The sequence below is a fragment of the Myotis daubentonii genome, chromosome 2 (assembly GCF_963259705.1).
Source record: "Myotis daubentonii chromosome 2, mMyoDau2.1, whole genome shotgun sequence".
NCBI lineage: Eukaryota > Metazoa > Chordata > Mammalia > Chiroptera > Vespertilionidae > Myotis > Myotis daubentonii.
Window position 1 is genome coordinate 138,967,213 of NC_081841.1, and position 17,800 is coordinate 138,985,012.

The 17,800-nt window shown below is 40.1% G+C and overlaps 1 protein-coding gene across 1 annotated transcript in view; it reads left to right on the forward strand.

Annotated features, from left to right (window-relative positions):
- MTRF1 (mitochondrial translation release factor 1) overlaps window positions 1-17,800 on the forward strand; it is a 43,580-nt gene that overhangs the window by 7,576 nt on the left and 18,204 nt on the right. The window contains exons 5-9 of the mRNA XM_059684742.1: window positions 456-537; window positions 718-825; window positions 8,685-8,857; window positions 9,798-9,915; window positions 17,504-17,640. Coding sequence (XP_059540725.1) covers window positions 456-537; window positions 718-825; window positions 8,685-8,857; window positions 9,798-9,915; window positions 17,504-17,640 — 618 coding nt within the window. The remainder of the gene's footprint in view (window positions 1-455; window positions 538-717; window positions 826-8,684; window positions 8,858-9,797; window positions 9,916-17,503; window positions 17,641-17,800) is intronic.

A 17,800-nucleotide genomic window follows, 5' to 3' on the forward strand; every position in this document is an offset into this window, starting at 1 on the left:
TCACTGGCCTAGTGCTTGCTGTCATTTATGGCAGGAGAGAATGTGCAGTCATGTGAGAAATGAAGACTTCCAAAGCTTTACTTTATTCATTAGATGAAAGAAGTTATTGTTCAGAACTAGTAGGCAGAATCTGAAGAAAATTGAATGGAACACTAGACTTTGATCTAAACTTCTGCATTTTAGAAAATTAAGATAGTCTGGTAGCATCGTAGAGAACGTCCTGACAGGTAACTTCATTGTTAAAATAGTTGATCACTTGCTTTACGTTTAATTAGGTCTACTTATTAAAGCATTTTAGGAGTAGACTTCATTGGGATGTTTTATGACTTTAATTACTGATTTTTTTAATATATATTTTGGGTCTTTTATCTAAGTTCAAGTAAAGACAGTGTATATATTATATGTGTATATAGAACATATATATACTAGTGCTTATAATTTTTCCCTTTTTTTAGCTTTTCCAGAGTTTAGTGCCAAAGGAAAAATATGACGAAAATGATGTTATTTTAGAGGTGACATCTGGAAGAACTACTGGAGGTCTGTAAAATAATTTTATTGTAAAGAATATAAGAAACATCTAAATTTTACTTTGGTTTGACACATTATAACTTTAAAAGTTTCACTTTTGAAGTAGTTACTCATTTCTTAAGGGACCTATAATTAAGAAGGGTTCTCTTAAATTTGTGCCAACTTAATATTTTTTGTGTTTTCTTTTAGGTGATATCTGCCAACAATTTACCCGGGAAATATTTGACATGTACCAGAATTATTCAGGCTATAAACACTGGAAATTTGAACTTCTGAATTATACACCTGCTGATTATGGTAGGTGTAGTTGAGGATTCTGTCCACTGATGAAATATTTTTCCCCTGAGCTTCATTAGACCCATGTTGTCCTGTTTTTTTAAACATTTGATCTGTATGTGCTAAATACTGTGACATAGACTCATCAATCCCAGTGGCTTACCATAGTAGAGTTTTTAACTGGAGAAGGGAGTGGGAGGGAGGGAGATATCCTCCCAGAAAGGAATATCTAAGTAAGAGAACATTTCCTTATGGAGGATAGGCATGAACCTTGCCTGGAAAAGCATTGCTTTGTTGTTCAAAGCAAAGGTATGTTAAGGCTTTTACTCTAAAGAACTTTATGACTTATGTGATGTATAATTGGAAGGTTTTCCAGTTAGACTAAGTGGCTAATGATATGTTAGATTTTTATGGGAATGCAGGAGAAGTTAGTCATTAGTCTTTAATTTCAAAAAGTTTCCATCTACTTGGACTGATAAAAACTTAAGCAACACAAACAATAACAAACAATGCAAGCCTTTGCTCGTGCAAGTATGTTAAGTATGTTAAATCAGAACATCTGATAGTAAGTTTTTCCCATTCTTTTAATCCACTTGGAAGTAGTCATCTGCTTGGTTACACAGTGGTACACTGTAGTAGACAGAGGGGGTCATGAATAATAAACCACAAACTATCAAAGTGGAGAAAGAGGATTAATGTAAGTTAAACAATCGAGGGAAATGAAAACCGGTATATAGCATAAGTAAATTGTGCTTGGTACAGATTTTAAATACAGCCAGTGAGAGCAGAGGGAAGGAACAACCTGAGCAGCAGCATGGTGGTGGGAAAGATACTGGTGTGTGTGTAGGACAGTGAGGAAGCCAACTTCCCCAGGGCACATTTGTGACGAGAAGTAATAGGAAATAGGCTTGAGTGGATAGAGTTTGAACATCCTTGAAAGCTGAACAGACCTTGACAGGGAGTTTTATTAATAAAAATGTGACTTGATAAATAAACTTTTAAAATACATTTTTATTGATTTTAGAGAGGGAGAGGGAGAGACAAAAACATCAATGATGAGAGAGAATCATAGGTCAGCTGCCTCCTGCATGCTCGACACTGGGGATCGAGCCCGCAACCAAGACATGTGCCCTTAACGGGAATCAAACTGTGACCACCTAGTTCAGTGATGGCGAACCTATGACACGCATGTCAGAGGTGACACGTGAACTCATTTTTTTGGTTGATTTTTCTTTGTTAAATGGCATTTAAATATATAAAATAAATATCAAAAGTATAAATCTTTGTTTTACTATGGTCGCAAATATCAAAAAATTTCTATATGTGACACGGCACCAGAGTTAAGTTAGGGTTTTTCAAAATGCTGACACACCGAGCTCAAAAGGTTCGCCATCACTGACCTAGTTCATTCATAGATGCTCAACCACTGAGCCATGCCAGCCAGGCAATAAATATACATTATAAGAAGATTATTTTGACACAATCTAAAGAATGGATTGAACAGGTTAGATTTAAGGCAAAGAGGTTATTAGAGTAATCCAGATATGACTGTGGAGTAGGGAGATGTGAGATACCTTCAAAGAAAGAATGGGTAAAATTTGGTGACTGGCTGACCACAAGAGGTGCTATTGCTTGCCTAATATGTCCTATGTGCAGTGTAGGTTGTTTGATCCTTACAATCCTGTGAGATAGGTATTATCAGTCCCATCTTACAGATGAGGATGTACACTCAGAGTAAGTAACTAATCCAAGATCACACAATAAGTAATGGCATTCCGAAGATTAACTTTAAGCTTGTCTGATCCAGAGCCACGCTACATACCATTAGTCTGTTCTGGCACAAAGGAGATGAGCCACAGGGATTCTAACATTTGTAGCTTGCAGGATTGCAATATTCATTCATGCCATTGAATGGAGTTACAAAGCAGAGCCAGCCCATTTGGTAAGAATAATGATAAGTGGTTTTTCAATTATTAAGTTTGTAGTTATACTGAGCGTTCATTTAGAAATATCCAGTAAATTGTAAAGTTTTATAACCAGAGCTTTGGTGAGAGAACAGAATTGAAGAAAGATGTTTGATAGCTGTCAGCACAGAGATAATGTCTGATACTGAGAAATAGGTGAGGGAGAGTCTATAGAGAGGGACCATCCAGGGCACTAAACCTTGGAGAATGTCCACATTTAGAAATATAGACTAGTTCACAAAAGAAAAAGAGGAGTCAGATAAGCGGAAAAAAGATGAGGATGTATAATATGGAAACAAGAGAGGAGAGAGTTTCTAGGAGAATCTAATCAGAGACAGCAGCATTATAAAAAAGAATAATGGAAAATGTCATCAGTGACCTCTGAGATATATATTTTGAATCCAATTTTCAGGAATTAGAGGGAGATAACTGAACAATAGGAAGAGATCAGTATCTCTTTCAGGTATGTAGAGCAGCCTAAACAATGGTTGGGAAGCCTCTCTTTTAGATACACTGACTCACTGGCAAAATAAAGATATTTTTTAAAGTAAGACAATGTTTTTCAAAAAGCAGACATTTTTTTTTTAAATAAATATATTTTATTGATTTTTTACAGAGAGGAAGGGAGAGAGATAGAGAGTTAGAAACATTGATGAGAGAGAAACATCGATCAGCCGCCCCCTGCACATCTCCCACTGGGGATGTGCCCGCAACCAAGGTACATGCCCTTGACCGGAATCGAACCCGGGACCCTCCAGTCCACAGGCCGGCGCTCCATCCACTGAGCCAAACCGGTTTCGGCAAAAAAGCAGACATTTTAAATATTTTACTCCTATACCTTTAAAATTAAAGTGTAAGAATAAACCTACATTGAAATTATAATTTTTAAAAATTGATTGATTTATTGTAATTAGGAGAAGAAAACGATGTGGTTAGAAAAAGACTAAAATAGCCCTAGCCGATTTGGCTCAGTGGATAGAGCATCGGCCCTCGGACTGAAGGGTCCTGGGTTCGATTTCCAGTCAAGGGCAGGTACTTTCAGTTGCAGGCTCAATCCCTGGCCCAAGTCAGGGGCACGTGCAAATGGCAACCAATTGATGTTTCTTTCTCTGTCTCTCCCCCACACATACACACCACTTCTACTCTAAAAATCAATGGAAAAAAAGGAGAAAAAAATCAATGGAAAAAATATCCTCGGGTGAAGATTAAGAAAAAAGAAGAAAAAGACTAAAATATAGAAAGGGGAAAGCACCTATCTTTAAAATATGCATATTAAATTCAATGTGTCCCCCCCCCCCAAAATGTATATACACTTTAACAGCTGATAGCTCAATTTTTTTTTTTGAAAATATGTTTTATTGATTTTTTACAGGGAAGAAGGGAGAGGGATAGAGAGCCAGAAACATTGATGAGAGAGATCAATCAGCTGCCTCCTGCACGCCCCCCAGTGGGGATGTGCCTGCAACCAAGGAACATGCCCTTGACCGGAATCAAACCTGGGACCCCTGAGTCCGCAGGCCGACGCTCTATCCACTGAGCCAAACCGGGTCAGCTGATAGCTCAATTTTTAAAAAATATATATTTTTATTGATTTCAGAGAGAGAGATAGAGATAGAAACATCAATGATGAGAATCATTGATAGGTTGCCTCCTGCACGCTCCACAGTGGTGATCAAACCCACAACCCAGGCATGTGCCCTGACCAGAAATGGAACCGTGACCTCCTTCACGCCTAACCACTGAGCCACACCAACTGGGTTGATAGCTCAATTTTGAAAATGAAATGTATTTCAATAAATGCTGCCTTTATATTCAAAGTTTGTAAATATTTGGGGGAGGGACCACATATGTATGTATATATATATATATATATATATATATATATATATATATATATATATATATAAATTTAATGTTTAATTAACATAGAGGGGAATTCCACAGATATACACAGCACTAGAAGCTGTGTGAAAAGAAACACTTCCATGCAAAATTTTATATATCAAATGACTTAAAGTCTTGCAGGTTTTGTTTTGAGAGCGAGTGAGAGAGAAACATTCATTGATTTGTTATTTTTCTTATTTATGCATTCATTGGTTGATTCTTGTATGTGCCCTGACCGGGAATTGAACCAGCGACCTTTAGGTGCATGGGACAATGCTCAACCAACTGAGCTACACTGGCCAGGGCTCGAGTCTTTTTTAATGGTCAGTAAGTATGCCTGCCCATTGCTCTAAAAGGAGACACTGTATCTTCCAAGAATGTGAGCAGTTTGTCCTTTGCTCTAGAGCAGTGATGGCGAACCTTTTGAGCTCGGCGTGTCAGCATTTTGAAAAACCCTAACTTAACTCTGGTGCCGTGTCACATATAGACATTTTTTGATATTTGCAACCATAGTAAAACAAAGATTTATATTTTTGATATTTATTTTATATATTTAAATGCCATTTAACAAAGAAAAATCAACCAAAAAAATGAGTTCGCGTGTCACCTCTGACACGCATGTCATAGGTTCGCCATCACTGCTCTAGAGGTAGACATCATCTCCAAAGCTGTTCACTATACAAACACCCTCAAAAAGATTTTCTGGAACAAAAGGGCAGGCAGGTCGAACAGAAGAAACTGGTAGAGAATTGTCTCCCAACATGAGTATGAACTCATGAGGTATTTCCTATCTCTGACCACTGAAAAGGCCTAGAAACAATGACCAGCCCAGTAAACATCCCTAGCACTCAATTGTGGTCTTAAAATATTCTTTCTCTTTGAAAGGAGAAATAGCTGGTTCCAGTGTGGGGCAGATGTTCAAAATAATCCTGGAATATCTTGTTATATCATTACTAGAGGCCTGGTGCATGAAATTCATGCACGGGGATGGGGGGGAGGGTGGGGAGGATCCCATACCCCAGCCCTCTCGCAATTTGGGACCCTTCGGAGGATGTCCATCCCTGCGGATCGGACCTAAACTGGCAGTCTGACATCCCTCTTGCAATCCGGGACTGCTGGCTCCTAACTGCTCGCCTGCCTGCCTGCCTCTAACCACTCTGCCTGCCTGTCTGATCACCCCTAACTGCTCGCCTATCTGCCTGGTCACCCCTAACTGCCTCTGCCTGCCTGCCTGATCACCCCTAATCACTCTGCCTGCCTGCCTGATCACCCCTAACCTTTCGGCCTGCCTGCTTGATGCCCCTAATCACTCTGCCTGCTTACCTGATGCCCCTAACCACTCTGCCTGCCTGCCTGATTGCCCCTAACCACCTCTGCCTTAGCCTCCGCTGTTGCGGCTTCATCCGAAAGGATGTCTGGAAGGTCGTTCGGCTGTCTGGTCTAATTAGCATATTATGCTTTTATTATTATAGATGCAGCCAATCAATGATTGTCTCTCATCATTGATGTTTCGATCTCTCCCTCTTCCTCTCTGAAATCAATAAAAAAATATAAAAAAGAGCCATGTCAAAAGAACTCAGAAGTTAACTTGAAGAGGCTCCCACTGGCCAAAGATGGGGCAAGTGGAATTTTAATCAATAATTGTCATTGATTTAAACATGCTGACTGCGAGTTCACAGTGATATATAAAAAAATAATTACCTAATTCATTATATTGTTAAAAGAAAGATATTGGGCCTTGCCCGTATTGCTTAGTGGTTAGAATGGCAGCCTCCACACCAAAGGGTCTCAGGTTCAAGGGCACATACCTAGGTTTCAGGTTGGATCCCCGGCAACTAATTGATGTATCTCTCACATCGATGTTTCTTTCCCTCCCTTCCACTCTTTATAAAGCAATGGAACAGAAAGGTATATTAGTAAAACATAAAGGAATAGAATCAAGCATTAACCCTGCCTTTCCTATATAACTGTATCAGTGGGTAAGCAAGTACTAGGCAAGGGGAATATCTCTTTATAAATTCACTTTAATTAAAAGTGAAAAAGACGGGGGTAAGAGGAAGAGATCAACCGAAGGACTTGTATACATGTATATAAGCCAAACCAATGGACATGGACAACAGAGGGATGGGAGCATGAGTTTGTGTGTGTGGGGGAGGTTGGGGGTTAATGGGGGGGATGAGGACACATTTGTAATACCTTAACTAATTAAAAAAAAAAAAAAAAAGTGAAAAAGAGCCCAGCTGGCGTGACTCAGTAGTTGAGCATCAACCTATGAACCAGGAGGTTCGATTCCTGGTCAGAGCATATGCCCGGGTTGCTGGCTCAATCCCCAATGGGTGCATGCAGGAGATGGCCGATCGGTTGTTCTCTGTCATCATTGATGTTTCTATCTCTCTCCATCTTCTTTCCTCTATGAAATCAATACAAATATATATATATATTTTTTAAAAGTGAAAAAGAAATGATAGACTATAACCATTTTACAATTAAGCATCAAAGGCTGGCAGGACCAGAAGAAGAGAGAACCAGACAATATGTGCTTCCTGTTGTCTCTGTTGTCTTACCAAGGAGCTCAAGCTCCTGTCTGATCTAGTCTCTGGATCTAGCTGCCCAGTTGCAGACAATACAGAGGGCAACAACACAGGTTGAATTTCCCCAAGAGTAAGCAATCAGCCCTAACTGGTTTGGCTCAGTGGATAGAGCGTTGGTTGGCCTGGGGACTGAAAGGTCCCAGGTTCGATTCCAGTCAAGGGCATGTGCCTCGGTTGCAGGCACATCCCCAGTAAGAAGTGTGCAAGAGGCAGCTGATCGATGTTTCTAACTCTCTATCCCTCTTCCTTCCTCTCTGTTAAAAAAATCAATAAAATAAAATAAATATTTTTTGAAGAGTATGCAATCAGCAAAACCAGACTGTAAGAAATTCTACAGGTCATAGCCCAGATTCCTCAACAGATAATTTGTAGAAAACAAAAGAGATGGATGATGAGATTAAGAGATTTAAAAGACATAATCAAACTTTTTAAAATGGATAAGACTAACTGTGGTGCCTAAGGCAGCACATTCAGGTAATACAATTATTATTAAAAAAGGAATAAAACTCAGAATAATGGTTACTAATGAGAAAGGAAGGAGATTGTAACTGGGAAGGGGCATGTGAAAGGGCATTTAGGATGACTGACAAAGTTCTTTTTCTTGACCTTGTAGTCACTAAGTCATACATTTGATTCATGTGGTTTTCTATATCTGTATATTATTGCATAAAAATATTTTTAAAAAGCACATTTGATAAGAAACTAGCATTAAGATTCTTTTGTGATAATCTTCCCACTCAACAGATAAGTAAGAGCTACATTTCGATAGATCCTTGAAACCTTGGGAGGACCTATAGCAGTGATGGCGAACCTATGAGACGCGTGTCAGAGGTGACACGCGAACTCATTTTTTTGGTTGATTTTTCTTTGTTAAATGGCATTTAAATATATAAAATAAATATCAAAAATATAAATCTTTGTTTTACTATGGTTGCAAATATCAAAAAATTTCTATATGTGCCACGGCACAGAGAGTTAAGTTAGGGTTTTTCAAAATGCTGACACGCCGAGCTCAAAAGGTTCGTCATCACTGACCTATAGTATTCATCATTATCAAATTATTATGTAATTGAGCATTCTTTTTTATATGGCACCATATTATCCTAAGGTGGCATAGGGTAGTTCAAGAAGAAAATGTCCTAGTAGTTTTTTTTCTAATAGTATTTTTATAAAAGTAAAACGTGCTTATTATAGAAAATTTAGAGAAAAAAAAAGTATAAAAAGGAAAATAAAAATCTTCCTCAGAGATAACTGTACATAATATTTTGGTGTGTTTCTTTTTATATATTAATACATTTACATTTGGAAAATAATTTTGTACCTACTTTATGTTCTCATCTAAGGAGCTATATTCACATTCAGGCCTTAGATTAAGGACATTTAAGATCTTGATCCTTTTCAAATTAGAAATCATTAATCATTTCTGGATATTTTTTCCCAGGTGGACTACATCATGCAGCTGCCCGAATTTCTGGTGACAATGTCTATAAGCATTTGAAGTATGAAGGTGGGATTCACCGAGTTCAGCGAATCCCTGAAGTGGGCCTGTCGTCAAGGATGCAGCGTATTCACACAGGAACAATGTCAGTTATTGTCCTTCCTCAACCACATGAGGTAACCTCACCAGGAGGCATTGAAAACTTACTCTTTGTAAATGGTGGTTACACTGAAAAGTCTTAGCTTCTAGGAAATTCAGTGATTTTTCAGGGTGACCTATTGAACTTTATAGTCACTTTTGAGAAATCCTTAACCCCCCCCCTAGGTAAAGGTGCCCCTTTTATTTCTGACCAAGATGTTTTGTTCTAAATAGAAGTCACTTCTCTACATAAAACAGAATCCACAAAGCTTTTAAAATGTGGCTCAGAGGTGGATTGTCGACCTATAAACCCGGAGGTCATGGTTCAATTCCTGGTCAGGGCACATGCCTGTGTTTTAGGCTTGATTCCCAGTAGGAGCTGTGCAGGAGGCAGCCAATCAATTCTCTGTCATCGTTGATGTTTCTCTCTCTCTTCCTTTTTCTTCCTCTCTGAAATCAATAAAAAATATATTAAAAAAAAAAAAAGAGAAAGCAGAGTGTCACCTTGTTCATTCTCAGGTGGGAATGTGCACATGAAGAGCAATGTGAAGTTTTGCTGCTCTGTGCGTATCTTCTAATGACTGTGAAAGTGCTGTAATAATTGATTTGAGGAAACAAATAAGTTTTAGGAAGTAGGTGAATTTGCAAATACAGAATTGGGATAGTAAGTATTAACTTTATATGTAGATACATTATACATACATACATATATTTTACAAAATTTTCTATCTAATGTAGCTTTGTGGGATGACAACTGATGAAACTTGAAAGATTGCATAACTTAATGATCTCATAGCATCTTAAGTCATTATTAAAAAACAGTACCCATTGAAATAGGGAGTTTATTTCACCTCTTAGTCTAATAGCTATGATTTATGACCCAAAGCAATACAGTTTATTTGAAAAATTTTGGAAAAAATTTAGTATTAAAGTATTTGTTGAGTGTAGAATTTACTTATGTTACGCTTTTTGTTCTAGGTAGATGTGAAAGTGGACCCTAAGGATTTGAGAATAGATACATTTCGAGCCAAAGGAGCTGGAGGCCAGCATGTTAATACAACTGATAGTGCTGTCAGACTTGTCCATGTCCCCACAGGTAAGCAAGTCTTTTTGCTCTTGTACTTTTAATTTTTCTTCATGTCTTATAAAACTATTTAGCTTTTAGAAGGAAAGAGTCATGTGTGAGTGTTTGGTTCCTTACAAAAACTCTTTAAAGGTGACATTGGGGTTATAGGTCTGAGGTTCCAAATCTACTTATATAAAAACCATGGGTGGTGTTCATCACGACCATCAGAATCTCGACCAAGCAGAAGTAAGTCAGTCCTTCAGGGCTTGTCTTGGCAACGGCTGCACCCTCCCCCAAGCTGTTTCCAGGAGCTGTTTCTGGTGAGGGCGGGTTTGAGGCAGGAACCTGCCCTCAGAGCATGAACCCACTGAATCCTGGGTCGCTTTGCAAAGTGCTGCGCCCTCCCGAGCTGTTTCCCGGAGCTGTTCGGGTGTAATATCAAGCCAGAAGTTGGACCAAGTGGAAGGAAGTCAGTCCTGCAGGGGTTTCTTGGCAATGGCTGTGCCCTCCCCTGAGCTGTTTCCTAGAGCTGTTTCTGATGAGGGCGGGGTTTGAGGCAGGAACCTGCCCTCAGAATGTGGACCCACTGAATCCTGGGTTGTTTTGACAAGGGCTGCGCCCTCCCCAGTGTTTCCCGTGTGGCCTGAGGGAAGATCCCACCCTCAGAGCACCAGGAGCGCCCAGCAGCAGTCAGTCCTGAGTTGCTGAGGTGGAGGCCACAGTGTGATAGAACTCTGGGTCTGGCCCAACCGGGGACATGGCCGATCTTCAAACCAGACCCTGACAGTAGAAAGGAGGGAGCCCCATTCCTCACAGAATCTGCTGTTGGATAGCTAGCTGTCAGTGGCCTGCCAGCCAGGAACCCCATTCACCTGCACCCCGGACCCTAACAGGAGGGAAGAGGGAGCCCCTTTCCTCACGGAATCGACAGGTGGCCAATTTGCTGTCAGGGGCCTGCCAACTAGCAATCTTATTCACCTGCACCCTGGCCCCTGACAGCAGGGAGGAGAGAATATGTTTAAAGAGCAACTATTGGAACAAAGTACCTCTGAAGCCAAAAGAAGCCATTGTTGGCGACAGAATAGAGAGTTAGAAACATCGATGAGAGAGAAACAGCAATCAGCTGCCTCCTGCACACTCCCTACTGGGGATATGCCCACAACCAAGGTACATGCCCTTGACGGGAATTGAACCCGGGACCCTTGAGTCCGCAGGCTGATGCTCTATCCACTGAGCCAAACCAGTTAGGTCAATTAATTCCATTTTAATGTTCACGAATTTCATGCACCGGGCTACTAGTGTGTTCATATTTCTCTTCTGTTTGGAAAAGATACCTCTCTCAAGGGAGGCAGAGAGTGAGTGGACCTATTCAGGGAAGCTGTCCAAGTATGCTACACAGGGGTAAACAGCCAGATGCACCCCAGCCTAAAAACAAACTTGTGAGTAATATTGGACATGCCATGCGATTTTGTCACTGTGTAGACTAACTGCTAGCTCCATTAGGCTCTGCTGCATGAACGTGGTTACTTTGAATACTGGTAATTTTGTTATACTATGAGGTAATTTTGAAGTCCTTAATGTGATTTTAAAGATTTCTATCATTTTTCGGGTCTTTAAACTTTTTAAATACTTAAATTTCTTTTCTTTTTAAACTCAATTTTACGTTGCATGTATATGGTTTTAAAAGTCCAATAATAATAGCCTGGCAGGTGTGGCTAAGTGGTTGAGTATCAACTATGAATCAGGAGGTCATGGTTCCATTCCTGGCCAGGGCACATGCCCATTTCAGGCTGGATTCCCAGTAGGGGCCCTGCAGGAGGCAGCCAATCAATGAGTCTCTCTCATCATTGATATTTCTATCTCTCTCTCCCTCTCCCTTCTTCTCTGAAATCAGTATTTTTTTAATGTTGGTTTTAAAAACAAAAAATAGTCCAATGATAAAGTCCTATAACAAAAAAATAGCAGCTCCTTGGACCTTTTCTTCCTCCCTCCTTCCTTCCTTGACCCTAATTTACTCAAGAGGCAATCACTTTAAACTCTTTTAGCTACTTTTTCTGGTAATTATCTCAGTGCTTCTAATTAATAGGCAGATCTGATTAAGTATAAGAATATATATTCACTACTTAATGTAGTAGATGAGTATTTTGGCAAAATTAATCTTCCACTTTTTTTATGTAAGAAGCAGGTAAATAGTGTTCACTACTGAGACAAGTAATATACTATGATTTTATTTTCTAAAGTTAATAATTACTTCTTTGTTTTTATTTGCATAGTTTTCTTTGACTCTAAGTCTTCCTACATCTTTCAAAAGCTGTAAGATGAAATTAACCCAGTTTTCTACAAGGCTCATGCTTTTATTAAAAAAATAAGTTTTTATTGACTTTAGAGAAAGGAAGGGAAAGGGAGAGAAAGGTATAAATATCTGTCCGCTACCTCGTGCATACCCCTAGTGGGGTTCGAGCTAACAGCCTGCACTTATGCCCTGACTGGGAATCAAACTGTGATCTCCTGGTTCATAGATTGACTCCAACCACTGAGCAATATCAACTGGGCTGCAATTCAATTTCAAAGAGGTTAAAGAAAATTTAATGGGCTTTTTAGAATAAAAATACGGAATTTTGTTCTCATTTATAATTGAAAATCTTTTAAATAATACATGTAGTTATTAAGCAGATAGATAGATATTTTTTAACCCTAACCTAAGGATATGTTTTCATTGATTTTAGAGAGAGTAAGATAGGGAGAGAGATAGAAACATCAGTGTGAGAAAGAAACATCAATAGGTTGCCTCTCATATGCACTCCGACTAGGGATCAAGCCTGCAACCTCCGTATGTGCCCTGACCAGGAATCAAACCCACAACCATTTGGTGTATTGGACGACACTCCAACCAAGCCACCTGGCCATGGCTCAGCAAATATACATTAAATACTATTTGGTACTCCTACTACCTACAACTTTGGAATTTCTTATAGAGCACTGAAACAACACTGAGAAAACTTTTTTCCAAAAACCCTTCTATAGTTTTTTTTTTTTTTTAAATAAACCCAGCACTCTGTTTTAATAGCTCTTCTATTATCCAACATATCTTTTCACCCCCTAAATCCTCTATTCTTGAGGGCATATTTATGAATAAATACTCCTGTATAGAAGTTATTAAAATATATAATCACAAGATTTCCTTAGGAATTAATGAGTTGTAAGCTATATAAGTTCTAGACTGACCCACTGGATAGGAATAATGCAAGTGTCTAAGCAAAAATCAGTACAGGTCAGCTGATGAGATTCATTTGAAAGAAAGCTTATGACTGACTAGCCATCATGACATGTAAATTTTCATATTCTTTGGGTGGTAGAAAAAAAAAAAAAAGGTTAGCTAGTTTAAGACAGTTCCAGGGAAATGCCTGGGAGATGGGAGCCAGTTGGCACCCCAGCTCAAACATGTGGCTGCAATGAAGCAGTCAAGAAATAAGTTTAAGAGAACCAAGATGGCGGCATAGGTTAACGCAGGAGTTTGCTGCTTTGAACAACTACTTCAAAAGTGAAACCAAAAAACGGAAGGGACATCACCCAGAACCACAGGAACACTGGCTGAGTGGAAGTCCTACAACTAGGAGGAAAGAGAAACGCATACGGACACTCAGAGGAGGCGCAGTGCTGAAGTCAAATTCTGAGGTGCGGAGTGCGGAGCGGGCTGGCGGAGGGCGCGGTTGTTGTTTTCAATCGGGAGGGAGTCGCAGACTCTGAGCACCAGATCCGGGCGAGTCTTTAGGGACCCAGACTCAAACGGGAGAAGCGGGACTGTCTGGCTTCGGTCAGAGCGAGTGCAGCTTTCTCTCCCAGCTTTGCAGCGGGTGCTGGGACTCAGAGAGGCAGAGCCCCTGGGGACAGGACTGAGAGCCGCCATAACTGCTCTCTCCGGCCCACCCTGTTGATCCTGTGCGACCCGCCCCGCCCAAGCCCTGCACAGAGGCATTTGCCGGATAGCCTCAGGCAAAGGCTAGATTAGCACCTCCCTAGAGGACAGAAGTTCTCTCACTGCTGACACAGCTGATTCTCATAGCCACTTGGCCTGGAGGTCAAACCCTCCCTGGAATTAGCTACAACAATCAAGATTTATCTATAAGACTGTGAACAAAGACCACTAGGGGGTGCACCAAGGAAGCATAACAAAATGCGGAGACAAAGAAACAGGACAAAATTGTCAATGGAAGAAATAGAGTTCAGAACCACACTTTTAAGGTCTCTCAAGAACTGTTTAGAAGCTGCCGATAAACTTAATGAGATCTACACGAAAACTAATAAGACCCTCGATCTTATATTGGGGAACCAACTAGAAATTAAGCACACACGGAATATTATACAGACGCCCGACAGCAGACCAGAGGAGCGCAAGAATCAAGTCAATGATTTGAAATGCGAGGAAGCAAAAAACATCCAACCGGAAAAGCAAAATGAAAAAAGAATCCAAAAATGCGAGGATAGTGTAAGGAGCCTCTGGGACAGCTTCAAGCGTACCAACATCAGAATTATAGGGGTGCCAGAAGATGAGAGAGACCAAGATATTGAAAACCTATTTGAAGAAATAATGACAGAAAACTTCCCCCACCTGGTGAAAGAAATGGACTTACAGGTCCAAGAAGCGCGGAGAACCCCAAACAAAAGGAATCCAAAGAGGACCACACCAAGACACATCATAATTAAAATGCCAAGAGCAAAAGATAAAGAGAGAATCTTAAAAACAGCAAGAGAAAGAAACTCAGTTACCTACAAGGGAATACCCATACGACTGTCAGCTGATTTCTCAACAGAAACTTTGCAGGCCAGAAGGGAGTGGCAAGAAATATTCAAAGTGATGAATACCAAGAACCTACAACCAAGATTACTTTATCCAGCAAAGCTATCATTCAGAATTGAAGGTCAGATAAAGAGCTTCACAGATAAGGAAAAGCTAAAGGAGTTCATCACCACCAAACCAGGATTATATGAAATGCTGAAAGGTATCCTTTAAGAAGAGGAAGAGGAAGAAAAAGGTAAAGATACAAATTATGAACAACAAATATGCATCTATCAACAAGTGAATCTAAGAATCAAGTGAATAAATAATCTGATGAACAGAATGAACTGTTGATTATAATACAATCAGGGACATAGAAAGGGAATGGACTGACTATTCTTGGGGGGGAAAGGGGTGTGGGAGATGTGGGAAGAGACTGGACAAAAATCGTGCACCTATGGATGAGGACAGTGGGTGGGGAGTGAGGGCGGAGGCTGGGGCGGGAACTGGGAGGAGGGGAGTTATGGGGGGGGGGGGAAAGGAACAAATGTAATAATCTGAACAATAAAGATTTAATTTAAAAAAAAAAAAAAGAAATAAGTTTAAACTAAAAGAGGTGAAACCTAGGTGTCCTTCTTAAAGTATTAGCAAGTGTAGATTGTAGCTTGTTTAGACAGGGTAGAAATATAGCGTCACGGATCCTTATGAGTCAGGGATCCAGAGTCAAGGTCCTTCTGCCCAGAATCAAGGTCACTCATGCCAATAGAAGGACACAGAGTTTGGTAAGCAGAGCAGAAATTTTATTCTCTGATCAAAGAATGGAGGAAGGTAAGCTCATCTTCAAAAAGCACCTTCCTGGGGACTCTTCCCTCTCCCCATGTGGAAGTCTGTGCTGTGAGATTCTTTCCTCTTCCCCACTTGTTCTTCAATAAATTTCCACCTTTGCTATAAAAAACAAACAAACAAAAAACACCTTCTTGCCCTGGTGAAATGATTGGTTAATTTTAAAGGATCAAGGTAAGACGTAAGAAACATGTAAAAAACCTAGAGGATCAGATTTCTTCAAGGAGGTACACATTCCATAGGACGGGAGGGCATGCGCTGTTATCATCTTCCTTCTGCTCACAGTCTAAAATGTATCTGGCAGAATATCTCCCCACTCCTCAACCCTGTGGTAATTTTAGTACGTTAATTAGTCATAGTTCATCTGAAGTTCACTTTTCTTTCATCATGGTGGCATTTCCCAGCTTAAACCTGTGGTACTTGAGTCTCTTATCTGGTTTCTACCTTCGGGCTTTGCACACTATGGAATTTGCACCCTTTCTTAATGAATTCAGCCTGTTTTTGTCAGGGACAATGTTAGAAAATAAGAGAAGACAAGAAGATAAAGTCAGTAGCAGTTTTGGGATTAACTAATAATATGGTGGCACAACCCTGTGACAGTAGTTTTGAGAGTAGAGTTTTATACACATTTTAAAAATCTCCTGCAAATAGTTACCACCCTATCAGTACAGCTGGCCTTCTGTTATATATGTACCTGGGATCAGGATTGGACACATTTTCAGAGTGATAGTTACAAAATTAAGAACAGCAGCCCAGCCCTAGCTGGTTTGGCTCAGTGGATAGAGCGTCGACCTGCGGACTGAAAGGTCCCAGGTTCGATTCCGGTCAAGGGCATGTACCTTGGTTGCGGGCACATCCCCAATAGGGAGTGTGCAAGAGGCAGCTGATTGATGTTTCTCTCCCCTTGATGTTTCTAACTCTCTATCCCTCTCCCTTCCTCTCTGTAAAAAATCAATAAAATATATTTTAAAAAAACAAACAAAACAGCAGCCCAAAGCTTCAAGGATCACCATTCCAGGGCTAGATTTGGGCTAGTTACTGGACTCCACAATGGGTCAAACCCACCCAAATTCGGAAGTTGGCTAACCAAAATGTGTATTTAGATGTGCTGATCAGTTGTCTTTAGAACCAAGACAGCTGAGAAACATTCACTATAAACTCTTCCTTTGAAAGAGTTTGAGCCCTGGTCAGTTTGGCTCAGTAGATAGAGTGTCAGCCTGTGGACCAAAGGGTCCCGGGTTTGATTCCTGTCAAGGGCACGTACCTTGGTTACAGGCTCCTCCCCGGTCCAGGCCCTGGTCGGGGCGCGTGCAGGAGGCAACCAATCAATGTTTCTCACATCGATGTTTCTGTCTTTCCCTCTCTCTTCCACTCTCTAAAAAATCAATGGAAAAATATCCTTGGGTGAGAATTAACTCCCCCCAAAAAAAGAAAGAAAGAAAGAGTTTGGGTAGTTTCTTTTCATTGGTTTCTATATGTAAAGTCCTTTTTTAAAAACATGAGCTCTTGTGTATATTTGTGATCTAAAGGGGAAAAGCTGACTTCTCAAGTAGGACAGAGAATGGAGCAGCATTGTATTGGGGGTGACAGTATTTTGCACTTTATTGAGCTACAAAAGTCTCTGGATGAACTGGGATGGAGAGGCAGAGCTCTGGGAATGAAAGTATGTGTAATCATCTGCAGATGCAACTGCTTTCAATCTTCTCATCGGAAATATCTCATTTAAGTATCAGAATCTAGCCATCTATCCCTACTACCATCATAACAAGTATAATTTCTGAAGTATGCTAAATCTAAAAAATAAGAAATAATAAAACGTACTTAATCCTTTGTGACCTTTCCCTAATTGACCCAGGGGGAACTTTAAAATATTCCTCAAGTCTGTCTCTTCTTCACCACCACCCCCAGTTGTATTGAACTATAGCTGACCCCTCACTTCTATCTCAATTTGGCTTATGGAGGCTACAGTTTTTACCTTTAATCTCTGTTATTTTTCAGGGCTTGTAGTAGAATGCCAACAAGAACGATCACAGATAAAAAATAAAGAAATAGCTTTGCGTGTGTTGAGAGCTAGACTTTACAAACAGATGATTGAGAAAGAGAAATGTCAACAACAAAGTGCTAGAAAACTACAGGTAAGATTTATTTGGTATAATCTATCCTATCCAATAAAAGAGAAACATGGTAATTAGCCATACATCCACTACCCTTCCCATTGGCTAATCAGGGCAATATGCAAATTAACTGCCAGCCAAGATGGCGGCTGGCAGCCAGGAAGCTTGAAACTAACATGAG